The 15,196-nt window shown below is 37.2% G+C and overlaps 2 protein-coding genes across 5 annotated transcripts; one reads left to right on the forward strand and one right to left on the reverse strand.

Annotated features, from left to right (window-relative positions):
- Positions 1-3,840: 3,840 nt before the first annotated feature.
- LOC137720850 (putative methyltransferase PMT15) lies at positions 3,841-9,325 on the forward strand. The gene is made up of 6 exons (XM_068459960.2): positions 3,841-5,004; positions 6,708-6,918; positions 7,028-7,325; positions 7,948-8,340; positions 8,536-8,613; positions 8,884-9,325. Exons 1-6 carry the CDS (start codon positions 4,339-4,341, stop codon positions 9,134-9,136), a joined length of 1,899 nt encoding a protein of 632 aa, XP_068316061.1. The 5' UTR covers positions 3,841-4,338; the 3' UTR covers positions 9,137-9,325.
- On the reverse strand, positions 9,247-14,260 carry LOC137720851 (UBX domain-containing protein). Of its 4 annotated transcripts, none has more exons than XM_068459961.2 (11): positions 14,010-14,260; positions 13,134-13,195; positions 12,555-13,005; positions 12,399-12,482; positions 12,228-12,308; positions 11,725-11,847; positions 11,448-11,633; positions 11,243-11,362; positions 10,408-10,551; positions 10,274-10,330; positions 9,247-9,828 (listed from the first exon to the last, which is right to left on the reverse strand). In XM_068459961.2, exons 1-11 carry the CDS (start codon positions 14,091-14,093, stop codon positions 9,721-9,723), a joined length of 1,500 nt encoding a protein of 499 aa, XP_068316062.1. In that variant the 5' UTR covers positions 14,094-14,260; the 3' UTR covers positions 9,247-9,720. The 4 variants fall into 4 exon arrangements, with proteins under 4 accessions (XP_068316062.1, XP_088554342.1, XP_088554344.1 ...); XM_088698216.1 differs by having other exon boundaries at positions 13,152-13,195; positions 14,010-14,216; XM_088698218.1 differs by having other exon boundaries at positions 13,134-13,650; positions 14,010-14,189.
- Between the last annotated feature and the right edge of the window lie 936 nt (positions 14,261-15,196).

Raw genomic sequence — 15,196 nt, forward strand, 5'->3', positions numbered from 1 at the left:
GAGGAAATAAAATCACAATTGTTATTTTTGAGAGAAATAGAATCACAATTCAAACATTCAGGACAGAATTTTCATGTAAATACAAGACGAGAAAGTAACTGTGCCGTTTACTTATAACTTTTTACTTTTTCTGGTATCAGCTTACAACAATTAACGTGGTTTTAGCAGGATGTACATACAGAAACCACTACAACTTATGGAAGTGATCAAACTTAGAAAATATCATTAGCTATTTTTACTTATCCGAGAAATAAAATTTTAGAAAACATAAAGGAACGTAATTTACCTCCTATTTACTATGAGACAAAGATAAATGTTTCTTAGTTAAGCAATTGCCAATTAAACAAATGTTAAGAATTATAATTACCCAATGATAACTGCCCATGTGAAGAAAAAAATTTGCTTACATTGAAGAGACAATGTATGCTATAGTAAAATAAGCTATTATTGGCATTCCAGAAATCTAATTGTGCACTCTAAATTAGAAATTGATTTAGTGCATTGGTATAATAATTTACCTTTTCACTCCTATGTAGGATCATAAGTTTTACTCTCGTAGATAGTGAGTTCGATACTAAATTATTATGTCAAGCTCATTATGAGGCTTAACCCAAATCACCCACCTAAAAATATGTCTTTGTAGTAAAAAAATTGTTTAGTCAAAGGTCAATCAAATCTTTACTAAATAGCCATCTGTCAATGACAATTTCTTTTTGGACATAATCAATGAAATATTTAAAATAATTATACATAGGTCAATGAAGCATTTCACAACCCACATGGGTTTAGGGTAGTTAGAAAATAATTATTCTACCCTTATCTCGCTTAAATTTATTGATTTCCTTCTCTCATTCCCGCTCTTATCCTTATATACTCTCTTATCTCCATGCCTTCGATCTCATGTCTCTCCCCCCTTCCTTTCTCACTTTCTCCCGTCCTTATCTCATCCTCTCCCTCTCATCTTTCTTTTTGATGAAGAAGTGGTCATTGGTGACGCGAGTAGCACCATATCACAATGGCTCAGTCGATTAGCGACTACAATATTGTCGTTGACAAGATTCATTCTAGAACCATCAACGACCTCCATGAGATCGTGAAGCAGATGGTGGCGGCGGGATTCAGGGAAGATGACCGCACATCAAATGTCGGAAAGAATTTCTAGAAGAAAGCTTGTCGAGGCTAAGGTGATAGAAGTTAAACCTAAGTATCGATGAGGTTTAGAAGATGTCGTGGAAGGAGCTTGAGGACAAAATTAAGCGGTGGATCAAATCTTGGGAATTCATGTTTCAAATTTTAGGTCATTTTTACTATTTAATTTGTAATGAATATGTTTGGAATGGTGGAAGGCAATGTTTGCATCTCTAGGAAACTTGAAGATAATCCATAGGAAATTACAAAAAACAGACATTGCATTTTAGAGTCTGAATCCAAATGTAAAAGCATCACAAGAAATGGAAGCTGCAGAAGATAAACTAGAAACAGACACTATAATGCAGTGTATGAATCTAAATGTAAAAAATAGAACTAAGAAACAGACACTGCGTTGCAACGTTTGAATCCACAAAGTCATGCAAGGTATGAACGTATGAGACATGTGAGTGATGCATGGGATTGACCTGATTTAAAATATAAAAAAAGCTGCATGATGCCAGCTGTAGCGGCATGAATTAGTAAATTTTGTTTGATTAAGGTGCTATAATGTATCTCAAAGTCTCATTGACCCACTTATAATGAGAATAAATTTGATTGATATATTGTTAATTGGGGCTGGTTTAGTTCGGTACCAAACCAAAGTGGTTGATCCGAATACCGAACCTAAATTGTTCGCAAATGAAGGTTGAATACTGATATCGAACCTAAATTTTGGTTTTCTCGAAATTCTATATACTGAAATTATTTTGATTTTTCGGTTTGGTATCCCCAAAAATCAGAGAGTCAGCAATCGAATACGAATATCAAAGAAAAACCCATGATCAAAAACAGAAAATTGAAACCAAATACAAAGAAATCAGGTAGTTATTGAAATTAGGGATTTTCTAAACCCTAATTCCACTCCTGAATCCTTAAATCTAGAGAGAGAAAGACAACTAATAGTTCTAATAAAACACAAGGTAAGGTTTTCTTAAGAGAGGAAGAAGACAGAGTCCATTTGAGGAAAACAACATCTATTTTGCAGATGTTAGGAGTGGAGCTCCAATCAAGAGCTATGACAATGGCTTGGGCGACATTGATAGCCGCATTGTTGTTATTGCTGCTCTTCCATTGTTTTTGTCCACTATTCTAAAAATACCGGCCTATTGCTACCTACGCCATTCCAAGGCTACCTTGATTAATCCCTAGGTGTTTGAAAATTAAGATAAATGCCTAAAACTGCCTAGGAGGCACCCACCCAGACTTACTTAGGCACCTGCCTAAATTGCAACTCTCACTTAGATAAAAAAATAGATAATTTTCATTTTGCATTTTATTTTTCATTAAATTGTAACATACTTGTTGATAATTTGATGAACACTAATTATATGATTGTTCCCCATGTTTTCAATATGTTTTAACACTTTATAATCTATATATTCTATTTATATATTACATAATAAATTAATTATAATTATAAAATCTTCTATGCGGGACCCGACTAGCGCCTAGTGCTTTTTGAAACCTTGTTTTTGCCTTCTAGTTTTTGTGGTTTTAGCCCCCAAGGGTTTTCCTTTGTTTCTAGAGAGAGAAGTGAGATGATCGAGCGTTTACTGCAATGAAAAGAAAGAACCCACTGTGTGTGGAGGAGAGAGAGAAGAGAGAGAGAGAGAGAGATCAAGAGGAGGAGATATCGGGGATTCAAGGTTCAAGGTTACGCGGAAGATTAGAGAGAGAGTGATCAAAGTGAGGTGAGGGGGGAGAGAGAGAGAGAGAGAGAGAGAGAGAGGTTAATTTTGATTGAACAATTGAGATTAAATCTCAACCAAATCCGAAAACTTTTCATTATTGTCGATTCGAGATTTGTTTGGTTCGGTTTCGTTACGGAATTGAATAACATTTATAATGCACAATAGTAACTATAGTAAAAGGAATTGAATAACATTTACAAAGAAGGAATAATTTGATGATCTTAAGAATTACATAAAATCGCAAATGACGCTTTACCTCAATGGAGAAAATCAATCATGCTTATGCATTGTAGTGTGAGTTTGATCTCCACCGATTCTCCTCTCCCCTAACAATTAACTAATTAACCCACTAAAGTTATAGTTATATATATATATTATTGCATTTATATCTAAATTCACGTCATTTCGATTTAAAATTATATTTTTGTATGATTTGATGGGAATTCTTTTGAGCATAAAAGATATGTTATACTAATTTACATGGAAAGAGATGGAGGGTTTAAACTAAGTACGTAGTGAATTGAAAAAAAAAGACGCTAACCACTAAAATCATTCACCACTTATTTTAACTTGATATCGCACGAACTACAGTGTTTGACCCACCTCACAATAGTAGTTTTTTAATGGCTATAATTAATTACATATATGAAAGAGCATTCAAATATAAATAAATTCATTTAACTATAATCAAATAAATAGACAAACACAATAAATACAATAACACTAAAAATGTGATGATACAAATTCAATAGCAAATTGGTTTTCCAATTTTTGTCATTTTTTTTTTCAGAAATAATCTTTAGTGCGTTTATTAAAATTCCTCGTATTTTGATGGGAAATCTTAATTATTAATTATAGTGAAAAAAACCAGAAAGAAATTTCAGTGGACATGCCAAGAAAGGCAAATTCCGAAAACAAATGGGCGTAATAAAAGGTGCACAGAATCCGAAGTCAATATGGACTTATGGTAAATGCATTGTTACCTTGAAATCCATATTGACTATGCATTTACTATAGTAAGTACACATTCACACACATTGCACGCATTCTTTGAATAAATTCCTACACTCTCGTCTCGTGTGCATGAGGCAAACTATGTTCTTCAAATCAATACCAAGTTGTCGTGGTAGCGTCGGGATCGAGAGAGACAGACACAAGCGGATACACGTTTTTGTTGGTAATTTAGATTCCCGCAAGCTCTTGCGTCAACAGTTTCATATTCAAACAGTTAAGTTTCAGCCGACCATTAACAAGGTTATATATATTCTACTGGCATACACGGGTGTATTTCACTCGCCTCTTCCAAATGGACAGGTGTAGAAAATTTTTATAATATCAACCTTGAAACCCTCTCACTCAAATCATCAACCTCTTTCCCTATATATATATACACACACACACACCCTCTCACCCTCTCTCTCTCTCTCTCTCTCTCTCTCTCTCTCTCTCTAAAACAATGGCTTTCCAAACTCCACTACAGTACTTTTCACTGAAACCCAAAAGAGCCAACCTTTATTTCATGACGGTAGCCGCAGTCCTCTGCACGATCTGCTACCTCGTCGGAATTTGGCAGCACTCAACCAGCCGCGCCGTAATTAACACACCTGTCTCCGCCGTCGCCTCATGTCCTCCAATCACCACAAACACAACAATAACTCTCGACTTCAACGCCCACCACCGCGCCGAGGACCTCCCCCTACCTCCCGTGGCTGCGCGTGTGGCTCACCTGCCGGCCTGCGACGCCAAGCACAGCGAGTACACCCCGTGCGAGGACGCCACGAGATCGCTCAAGTTCGACAGGGATAGGTTGGTGTACAGGGAGAGGCATTGCCCGGACAAGGAGGAACTCCTGAAGTGTCGGATTCCAGCACCTCACGGCTACACGGTGCCGTTTCGGTGGCCGGAGAGCCGAGAATCGGTTTGGTATGCAAACGTGCCGCACAAGGAGTTGACCGTGGAGAAGAAGATGCAGAACTGGGTTCATTACGAAGGGGATCGGTTTAGATTCCCTGGTGGCGGGACCATGTTTCCTCGCGGTGCAGATGCGTATATTGATGATATCGGAAAGTTAATTAATCTCAGAGAGGGGTCTATACGGACCGCCATCGATACCGGTTGCGGGGTAAGCAAGTTTTGTTTACTTTTTATTTATTTATTTATTATTTCGGTTTGAAAAGCTATCATGGTTATGGTTACGAGTTTGGTGAATGGTAGTTTGGCTATGGCCGCAATGTTCATTTGTAAATGCATATGTTTGTTAGGAGTAGGTAGGTTGGTTCTTTGTCAATTGAAACGATAATGAGTTGTATTTTGGGTTGAGTATTTCACATTCTTTCTTTGGATATGTGCTTTGATTATCTGACAAGAAAACGTTTATGCTGCATAACTTGTCCGAACTGTGATCTGCCAGCCGGAATGGCCGAATCGGCCAATATGACCCTTTGGTCTGTTTTTTTTTTTTTTTTTTTTTTTTTTTTTTTTCTTTCTTTTTAATTGAGGATTGTTTGAGTAGAAAGTAAGCGTCTTAAAGGTGATAGGGTGTGAGGGAATTTTCTTTTTATTTGTTTCCTTTTGTTTTTGATAACTTGAGTAATTCAAGGAAAGAGAAATCCTAAGGAAAACTACAGAAATTTCCACCTTTTATGGGCAGAAACTTAATACTAAAAAATAAAAATAAAAATAAAAAAAAGGAAGTTGCAGCTCAGTTTAATTTTTTTTTTAATTATTTTTTTTATAACTATTTTAAGAATATTAATTCTCGTTGTCTAAATAGAGGCATATAAGGTTGAGTTGCCTTTGTGGACCCAGAAAGGTAAGTTGTAGAAATCAAAATTAAGAATTAAACAAAAAATATATTTTTTGTTTAGCATGATATTATGGAAAGAAATTAGCAAAAATGTGGGTTGGCAGGGTGGTGGGTAGCATTATTCTACATTATTTTGGGAAAAACCAAATTGGAAAATGGTTTTTGAAAACCATGTTGTCTTAATTAAGTAGTGAAAAGTTATACATTTAAATATCCATTTCAGCCCATTTTTTCCTCATCAAGTTATATCATTTGTTCAAAAATAAAAAATAAAAAAATCCATTTCAGTCAATGCTAAAATTTCTGGAAAAGAATTGGCTAGTAGAAATTAGACAATGAATGAAAATAATTTGAAAATCTTTTTTATATATGCACCCTTGGCACTGAAGCAAAGTGCATAAGAGATATCGGTCAACATGATACGTTTATTTTACTATTAATTAGCATTGACTTGTGGAAAAAGCGATTCTATGTATCTTGCAATGTACTTATTTATAATGGTAGTTACTTAATCTGCTTTTAATGCGAAATTAAATGTAGATATGTTTACATAATATTTGTTCATAGACTTTCCAACCTTCCTTAGTTATACCAACTATCTCCTTAATTATTTTGTACAAGTCACCCTCTAACAGTTCAACAGAATTCTTTGTCAATAACTTTTATTTAATTGAAAGTTTATTTACAAAGGGAAGTGCTTTTGACATGTCTGATTTAGCTTCTCACACACTACTTTTTATACTGATACAGCTGCTATAACTAAATAAAAGGTAAACAGTGTATAAGAGATCAAAAAAATTGTGTGAAAATCACTTCCCTTTATGAAAAAATAAATTAGACTAGTCAATTACTCGTTCCGTTACCTGTTCATATTTCTTTAACATTCAATATTCGTGGTGCAGTCACGTAAGAGTGACAAAAACCATGGAATATGTAACCGCTTGAAATGAAGATTTTCTCATGCTGATATTTGTCATGTGTAATTAGAGTGACGAATATTCTTATAATTTTCCTTTAAGGTTGCAAGTTGGGGAGCTTACCTTTTGTCCAGGGACATTCTAACAGTGTCATTTGCACCAAGAGACACACATGAAGCACAAGTTCAATTTGCTCTCGAAAGAGGAGTTCCTGCATTGATTGGCATTCTTGCTTCCAAAAGACTTCCTTACCCCTCAAGAGCTTTTGACATGGCTCACTGCTCTCGATGCCTCATCCCCTGGGGCCAATATGGTAAATTCACCGTAAACCCTGATCAACTTTAGGTTAAAACATTTTCTTTGCTCTATTATATATGATGCTTGAAGATGAAGATGTTTAACTTAGGATTTTGATCATGCAGATGGACTTTACTTGATCGAAGTTGATCGAGTTTTACGCCCCGGTGGGTACTGGATTCTTTCCGGGCCACCAATAAACTGGGAGAATCACTGGAAAGGATGGGAAAGAACAGCTGAAGATCTTAAAGCTGAGCAGACAACGATTGAGAATGTAGCAAAAAGCTTATGTTGGAAGAAACTGAAGCAAAAGGGTGACCTTGCAATTTGGCAAAAACCCACCAACCATGTTCACTGTAAGGTCACCAGAAAGCTCTTCAAGAAACCATCCTTCTGCCAAGCTCAAGATCCTGACACTGCATGGTAATGTGCTTTTCCCTTCTTAAATTATCTAGTCTCTGCAATTTCTGAAATAATTTTTCTTTTAGATTTTCGTAGATTTTTGGTTATTGATTGGATTAGAATTTTGTTTTATCTTTTTGTGCTCTCTAACAATAGTACTAGAGACATGAACTTACTATACTAAATTTTGGTTAGCAATAAATGTGACTATTTCTTAGTTGCTTTGAACAAATAAGGTCGAGGATGGGCCTAGCATGAAACACTAACACATCAGCTGATATCTTAAAATTTGGTGTCTATAGTACTAGAACTTACCTACACCGAACATGTCTCTGGCGATATTCCATACCTAGAACGCAATTTAACTTTTCCACATAGCAATACGTTATTAGTTTGAGATACCATCCCACTAGCGTTCCCGGTATAGTTAAGACAAGTTTTCCAGCTGTTAAAGAATGTACACTTTGGCATTGATCCAAAACCAACCTGATAGCAAAGGCAGGTAGAGTAGTTAAACTGTCCAAGTCGAACCAACCATACACTCGTATTTTGTTGCTGCTTTTTTGTTCTTTACTCGAATCTTTTTTTAATCTTTTTTTGTTTAAGTTTTACTCAACATCCTTGCATCTCTTTTTTTTGGTAGGTATACGAAAATGGAGGATTGTTTAACCCCACTTCCCGGAGTGAACAACATAAAAGAAATTGCAGGAGGGCAATTGGCTAAATGGCCAGAGAGGCTAAACACAGTCCCTCCAAGAATCAGCAGTGGGAGGCTGACTGGAATCACAGCTGAGAGCTTCAGAGAAAACACAGAGCTATGGAAGAAAAGAGTAGAATATTACAAGACCGTGGATTATCAGTTGGCAGAGCCCGGGAGGTACCGGAATCTGCTCGATATGAACGCTTACTTGGGCGGCTTTGCAGCTGTACTTGTTCATGACCCTGTGTGGGTTATGAACATTGTCCCTGTTGAGGCTGAGGTTAACACCCTTGGAGCCATTTATGAACGAGGATTGATTGGAACTTATCAGAACTGGTATGCTCTTTGCCCATGCAATAACTATAAAACTATTTGAACCGCATTTACGAATCATGTTATGAACCACGTCTCCAATCGAGGTGGGACCTATGCATACAAGTGGGTTCCGCGTCAATTAGAGATATGGTACGGAATACCGTTTTGTCATATGCATTGCTTTGTTAGTGCTGCTAATGACTTGTTACTTGGCAGGTGTGAAGCTATGTCTACTTACCCAAGAACCTATGACTTCATTCACTCTGATTCAGTTTTTACCCTCTACAAGGACAGGTGACTTCCTCAGCCTCGCACTCTTGAACATTGAGTTAGTCTACTTATATGATTTCAACTATTATTTCAGCATCAATCGTTCACGCGCATATACTCTTTTGATACGTGGAGTGATTGCGTCTCATTGATGCTTTTAATCCCAATATACGTCAAATGTGCACCACCTACTGATTGCGTCTCATTGGAACAGTCGCGCGAACAATCCATCCCTAAAAAATCATCAAAAGCATTTAAAATTACTAACATGAACATGATTCATTTGTGTTGCAGATGTGAAGCGGAAGATATTCTTTTAGAAATGGATAGGATTTTAAGGCCAGAGGGCAGTATAATCTTCCGCGATGACGTGGACGTGTTGGTGAAAGTCAAAAGCATCTTGGATGCAATGCAATACGATGCCAGAATCGTTGACCATGAAAACGGACCAAAGGTGAGAGAGAAGATTTTGTTGGCGGTCAAGCAGTACTGGACTGCCCCAGCTCCTGCCCAAGAAAATCAAGAACAAAGCAAATCGAATACATAAGCCTCTACCTTTAGGGCTTTCCCCTTTTTTTTATTTTACTTCAAATTATTCCAATTTTTATGTCGATAATTTTGAAATTTAATGATTTTTTTTTTCCCATGCGCTCAAGATTTGTGGAGTGAAACTTGGATTAAGAATTCTATACCAATGAAAAGAAGCAGTTTAAATGCAATTTTTCTACAACAAAAACATCCTCTTGTGTCGGTAATCGAAGTTCCACCGACAGAGCATGCTACAAGATCGAACATGTCGTATAAACTCAGAAGGCATGCAACATGGAGAAGGTAAATCATATACACACCGGCATTATCCTGATGAATGCATGTCACTTTTCTTTGGTTTACAAGGTTTGAGGTACGGCAAGTTGTTTGAGACATTACCTCCCATGAGAAGGATTACTAACAGCATTAATGGTCAACCAGTTCAACGTCCACTACCTTCCGAGGACATGATCTAGGTTCCAAACCTGGCCCGGATCATGTCCCTTTAGCTCCCTAGTAAAATGAATCAACCGTAGACAAAGACCATACCTTTCATCTTGTGTCGTATGATCAGAGACGAAACTTCGAAGGAAGAGCTGTACTCTAAATCAATTCCAGAAACAGAGCTTCTTGTTTATTTGTCAAGCCAAGTTCACTTAACGATAGTATGCTGTCACCAACAGTAAAAGCACGCCGAGGATATGACCTCACCTGTTCACAGAAATAAAAAACCTCAACCAGGATGCCAATCATGTCATGTCTGCAAGAAAGTAGACGTGCAGCTTTGTCCTATTTAGATGACGAAAAACAACCAAACTTTTGCTGGACGGTACGGCAACCATGTCATGTCTACTGAAATTAAACACCGCATGTGATTTAGAGTCTACGGCATTGTCCCCGTCTTAAATTACCACATTCGGGATCAAATATTCCATTTTAACAGCCCATGATTCTGTATTGAATCCTGCAACTGGATATAACAGCCCATGCCTTAACAGTTCGCTAATGCCCCAATCTGAAAACCAATTAAAAGTATTCTACTATTTTCTACTTTTTTATTTTATGAATTTCATCCAATTTCGTTAAAAAAAAAATAAAAAATAAAAAAAATAAAACAGACAAAAAACAAAAAGCCAAAGAAAAGAGGAGTGTTTACCACTCTGTAAGTTCCAGGCTTAACCTCTCTACCAACATCTATGAAGTCGAACAGAACCTAAAATGGAACAAGATTTTTGGTCAGTTGAGACAAAGAGACGTTCTTTTTAACTTATAAAGATTTTAAAATTGTACCTGAAGCTTGTCAGACTTGTTAAAGCGGCGACTAAGGCGAGTTCCATTTGGCATCCTTACAAGAAGAGTCACAGCATTCTGATCATCTATTGCTGGTTCACAAGGAAGCGAAGCCCTTTTCGCAGCAAGCCTACTCTCGAGTTCCTGCCATCAGTGAGACAATTAGACTGTAGGGAAAAGAATTATAACATTATGCCATTGAAAAATCAAAATGGTAATCATTCCATCATAAACCTCAACCTCATTGAGGAAAGCTGTGTAATATTGGGAAAGAGGAAAGCTGTGTAAATTGAGGGTGCAGAGACAGTCATAGAAGTCACAGGAATCTAATTCTATTTCCTTGATACAGTCATGGAACACATTGAAAACTACCAAACAACAAAAAGGAATACTCGTATTCAAGGTGACCAAAGCCTGTGCAACAAAATTTACAGCTTTGTATCTGCAGATGCAGACAGCACTACACATTTTAGTTATCATATGCAGTCGTGAAGTCAGCAGCCTATGTCTTTGACTATACATTTGTCTTTATTCGAACTTTAAGGTTCTTCAGATCAATAATTCCACCATGAGTTCTGAACTACATGAACTTAAGCACTAAAAACACATGAATATCAAAGAACCATTCTTATAGAGATACACTAATAAACTTCTTCAACATGTAGGACATCGGGAACAAATTAGACAATCAAGAATTACAATTGTTTCCTAGTATCTCTTGCAACACTTAAAAGTTGAGGAAAACATCACAATATCAAGTTTTATGCAGAGAAGTGGAATCCAAAAATCAATTGTAAACAATAGCATAAAACAATTCAACAATATTGACAGATACCAATGGATCAATCTTTTTGTTGTCAGAGCCGACATCCTTTATGTCACAAGTTCCAACTTCATTAACACCATTCATTTCCTTTTCTTTATCAGCCAAGAGGGATGCGAGATACTCACAATCCTGCAAGCAATATTTCTAGCAGTCAAGAGTTGGACAACTGGAATACCAACACTCACGATAGTGATTTCAAGAAGGATTTTAAAACCTGTTGTTCTCTAAGCAATTGTCTTGTTGTTAGAGCGGATGATGAAGGGCCGTGAACAGGCTGCAAATTAGGATCCAAATTTCTACTTGGACCACTTGGAAAATTAGGTGCATACGAGGATTCACCAAAAAGTGCATTCTCAAGCAGTATAGCTTCGTCAAGCTCTTTGGAAGAAATGCCGCCTAACTACAAGGATATGTAAACAATTGTATTAGTATAGCAGTCCCTGTTCTTTAAATGGGCTAAATCAAAAACATTTAGAACAAGAAAATGATACCTCTTCAGAACTAATGGCAAGGTTACCCTGCTGAAGATTGTTCCCAGAATCATGCTTCAACTCTTGACTCGCTTGTTTTCTTTCTACATTTCCATCTCCATCGTGGTGCATTGAGGTTTCCCACTATAAATTAGGAACAACCATTTTAGAAGAAACAAAACCTTTTCCTTCAGAATGGGAAGAAAATAATATTTCTATTTACGATTTAGAATGTATAATACTCAGAAGTTCAGCAAGAATACTAATCACATTTTTGGCCAGAAAAACTGCCTAAAATTTATCTGAAACAATTTCTGCAAAAGGTTCTAACGTGTATGGTGCAAAAGCCTACAATTTCCTTTCCCAGATCATATAACCTGTAGTGAAATTGTCTGAATGAAAATTCCTATACAATTCTTATTCAAAAGTCTTTTTCTTCCTTAAATTTCTCACTGTATGTGCACACTATTACACACACACACACACACACACACACACACACCCACCATAAGTAGAGGCCATACCCTTGATGTACTATAAGTTCCTGGTACTTGATTCTTATCTTTCATTTGTTGCTCACGCATCACTTTCTCTCGTTCTGCTGTCTGAACTCAATTCAATTTTAAATAGATCAATACCCTCTAAGATATGGAAGCAACCCCCCCAAACAAAGCAAAGCATTCAAGATTAGGAACCTTCACGGACAGTGAAACTGCACGATCAAAATCATTGTTATCTAGGTGAATTTGATTATCTGGAAGCCCATTAACAGGAGACACCTGCATGAAAAAATCTGACAAGAGTCATAACTTAAGAATGACAAAACTTCAGTTAAATTGGCAATAGCGTACATTTTGAGCCCTGCTTTGCATATTCAGAAGATAAGCCTTTTGAGCATCTTGTTTTGAAGCCTCAATAGCAGCTCGAATCATTTCCTCCTCCACATCATTTCCATGTAGATTTCCTGTCATGTCCTGAATGGGAGGCCTCTGTCCTGAGAGATGAGGCTGATCATTCCCTCTGTTAAACTCCACAGGAACCCCAGGTACCGCTCCTGGCTGTGAAATTAATGGTGCACGACCAGTAATTCGATTAAAGAGACGTCTACTGTAATTAGGATCAAGGAGTAACGAGGGCCTGAAACTCCTAGCAGCAGAGAGAAGTGGTCCAAGTCCTTGTGGTGCAACTTGATTCTGAGCACTCATATTATTGTATTGCGGGTAAGCATGTGGTGCAACCTGATTCTGGCCATCCATATGAGAGAAATTGTACTGGGGGTTAGCAGCCGACCCCAGATTTGTACTGCAGCCGGAAGAACAGAAGTAAAACAATTATCAAATAGTGAAGAAACACTAGTGTAGAATGTTAAAATGTACTACTAAGTTGAGCACGAAGATAACGAGGATTAAGATGAACTCAAGATGCAATACAAGTCTCTATATACTCCCCCAAAATGTGCATTCACGGCTTCGCTGAGATTTCCTCCGTATTCCTGTTTACCAGCCAAGACGCACCAGACAACTCAGAAAACATAGAAGTCCAACATAAAGAAAATACAATTCACATTACCGGGTGCAAAACATTTAAACACCACTTTTGAGCAGGATAGCACTGTGACCCTAGATAATCCACATTCAACCTCACAACCAAGGCCACCAAAGCCTTAGCGGTAGCACTTGGTGTAAAAGGCCTGAGGTATCACTAACTGATAAACTTATGGTGCTGAGGAATAGATTTTTCAAACCATATATTCAAAAATAAAACACGAAGACTGTTACACGCTCAACACACGAGTTATCCTAGAAGACGAAAATTAGAGTAGCTCATCGAATGCTGCAATGCCAGCCAGACAGAGAGCAAATTCAGTTAGGAATCCAATCCACGAAGGCTCTGTTCTTCGTAATCGACGAATACTTGTGCATCTCCCTTAACATCGCACACTAAAACCTTTTAATTTGCAGAAAGAAGTACCAAATCTCAGACGTCTAACCGGAAATAATGTACGATCCCGAATTCAAGAACTTATGCAAGACACAACATTTTACCAAGAATTCAAGAAACTACACAAGCATGACTACCTACATTTCATCAAGAAGTCAAGAAATTGCACAATCTTGCACTAAAGAGAATGGATCAAGAAACCCTAGGCAGAAAAGCGGCGCCGTTTTTGCTAATTTTGAAAAAATTAAGAACAAAAGCTTATAATAATCTTACAAAACAAACATTCAAGGAACGCAATGAAAGCTTGCACAGCGACTCAACAATATGCTGTCACTGAAAATTGAGAGAGAGAGAGAGAATCGAACCTCCAGCTTTCGAAGCGCGAGTGAATGAGACGCGCCGGTGATGCTCATGTACGTGTCGATCATGTCCTGAGTTGGACTCGCCATTGCTGTTCGATTTCAGAGAGAAGTTGCAGAGAGAGAGAGAGAGATTTCTGGAATCCAATGTTGGATGTTATTGGGAGTGGTGCAGAATGTGTGTGTATAAAGAAATGAGGAGAAGGGGCAAAGGAACAAGAAGGGGCAAAGGAACAAACCCACGGCTTTTGCGCGCCTTTTTCACCAGGGACACGCGGCTTAAAGCAAAATTCAATGATTGTCCGGTCACGTGACATGCGTCCAAATTATGGAGTACCAGAGTCACTTGTTCTTCTTGAATAATTTAAGTTTAGCAGATATTTCTTTTTTTTTAGCCAATCGATATTATTTACAATAAGCTTCATAATAAATTAGTAATAATACGATTTAAATTCGTCTTTTATAAAAATTGAACTTAACATTTCTAACTTACAAGGTGTAATTTTTTTTTTTTTTTGTCAAAGTGATGGAAGGAAGCCCAACAAAAACACTAAAAATAAGTGGGCCTAAATCCCCACATTAAAAGGAGGGCCGCCTATGACATTACAACTAGAATTTGGACCAAGCCCATCTAACTTATTGGTCACGAAACTCTCCTTTTTTGTTTGTTAAACAAAGAGTGTAATAGCCTTACGAAGGAGGGAATTACAAGATAATGTCACGATAGATCTCAGCATTGCGTGCAGTAAAGGGGTTGAGCGCATCTTGCTGACATGGGACGCGCTGGTGGTAACATGGGAGGTGGTTGGTAGTGACATAGGAGGTGGTTGGTGGTGACATAGGAGGTGGCTGGTGGTGACAGGAGAAGCGATGACTCTGGGGTAAGAGGTGGGGGAGATAGAGAAGGAGTAGGAGAGGGACACAATAAAAAATGAAAAACTGAAATAATAAAAGTTTTACTAAATTTTTATTTTTTTTAAATCTCTCTTATAAAAATTAAAAAAAAAAAAAAAAAAAAAAAGAGTAATACTACAGAGTTACTCTAAAATTAAGACGAAAAAAAATGAGTAAAACAAAAAGGTTTTATGTATGAAAGTTGAAATTTCATGATACTTGAGGGTTACTATAAAATTAATGAGTAATACTACATTTACCATATTTTTCATAACATATTTGTATTATCTTTCTAATAA

This window comes from Pyrus communis, chromosome 1 (assembly GCF_041283825.1).
Source record: "Pyrus communis isolate YQ-2024b chromosome 1, ASM4128382v1, whole genome shotgun sequence".
Lineage (NCBI taxonomy): Eukaryota > Viridiplantae > Streptophyta > Magnoliopsida > Rosales > Rosaceae > Pyrus > Pyrus communis.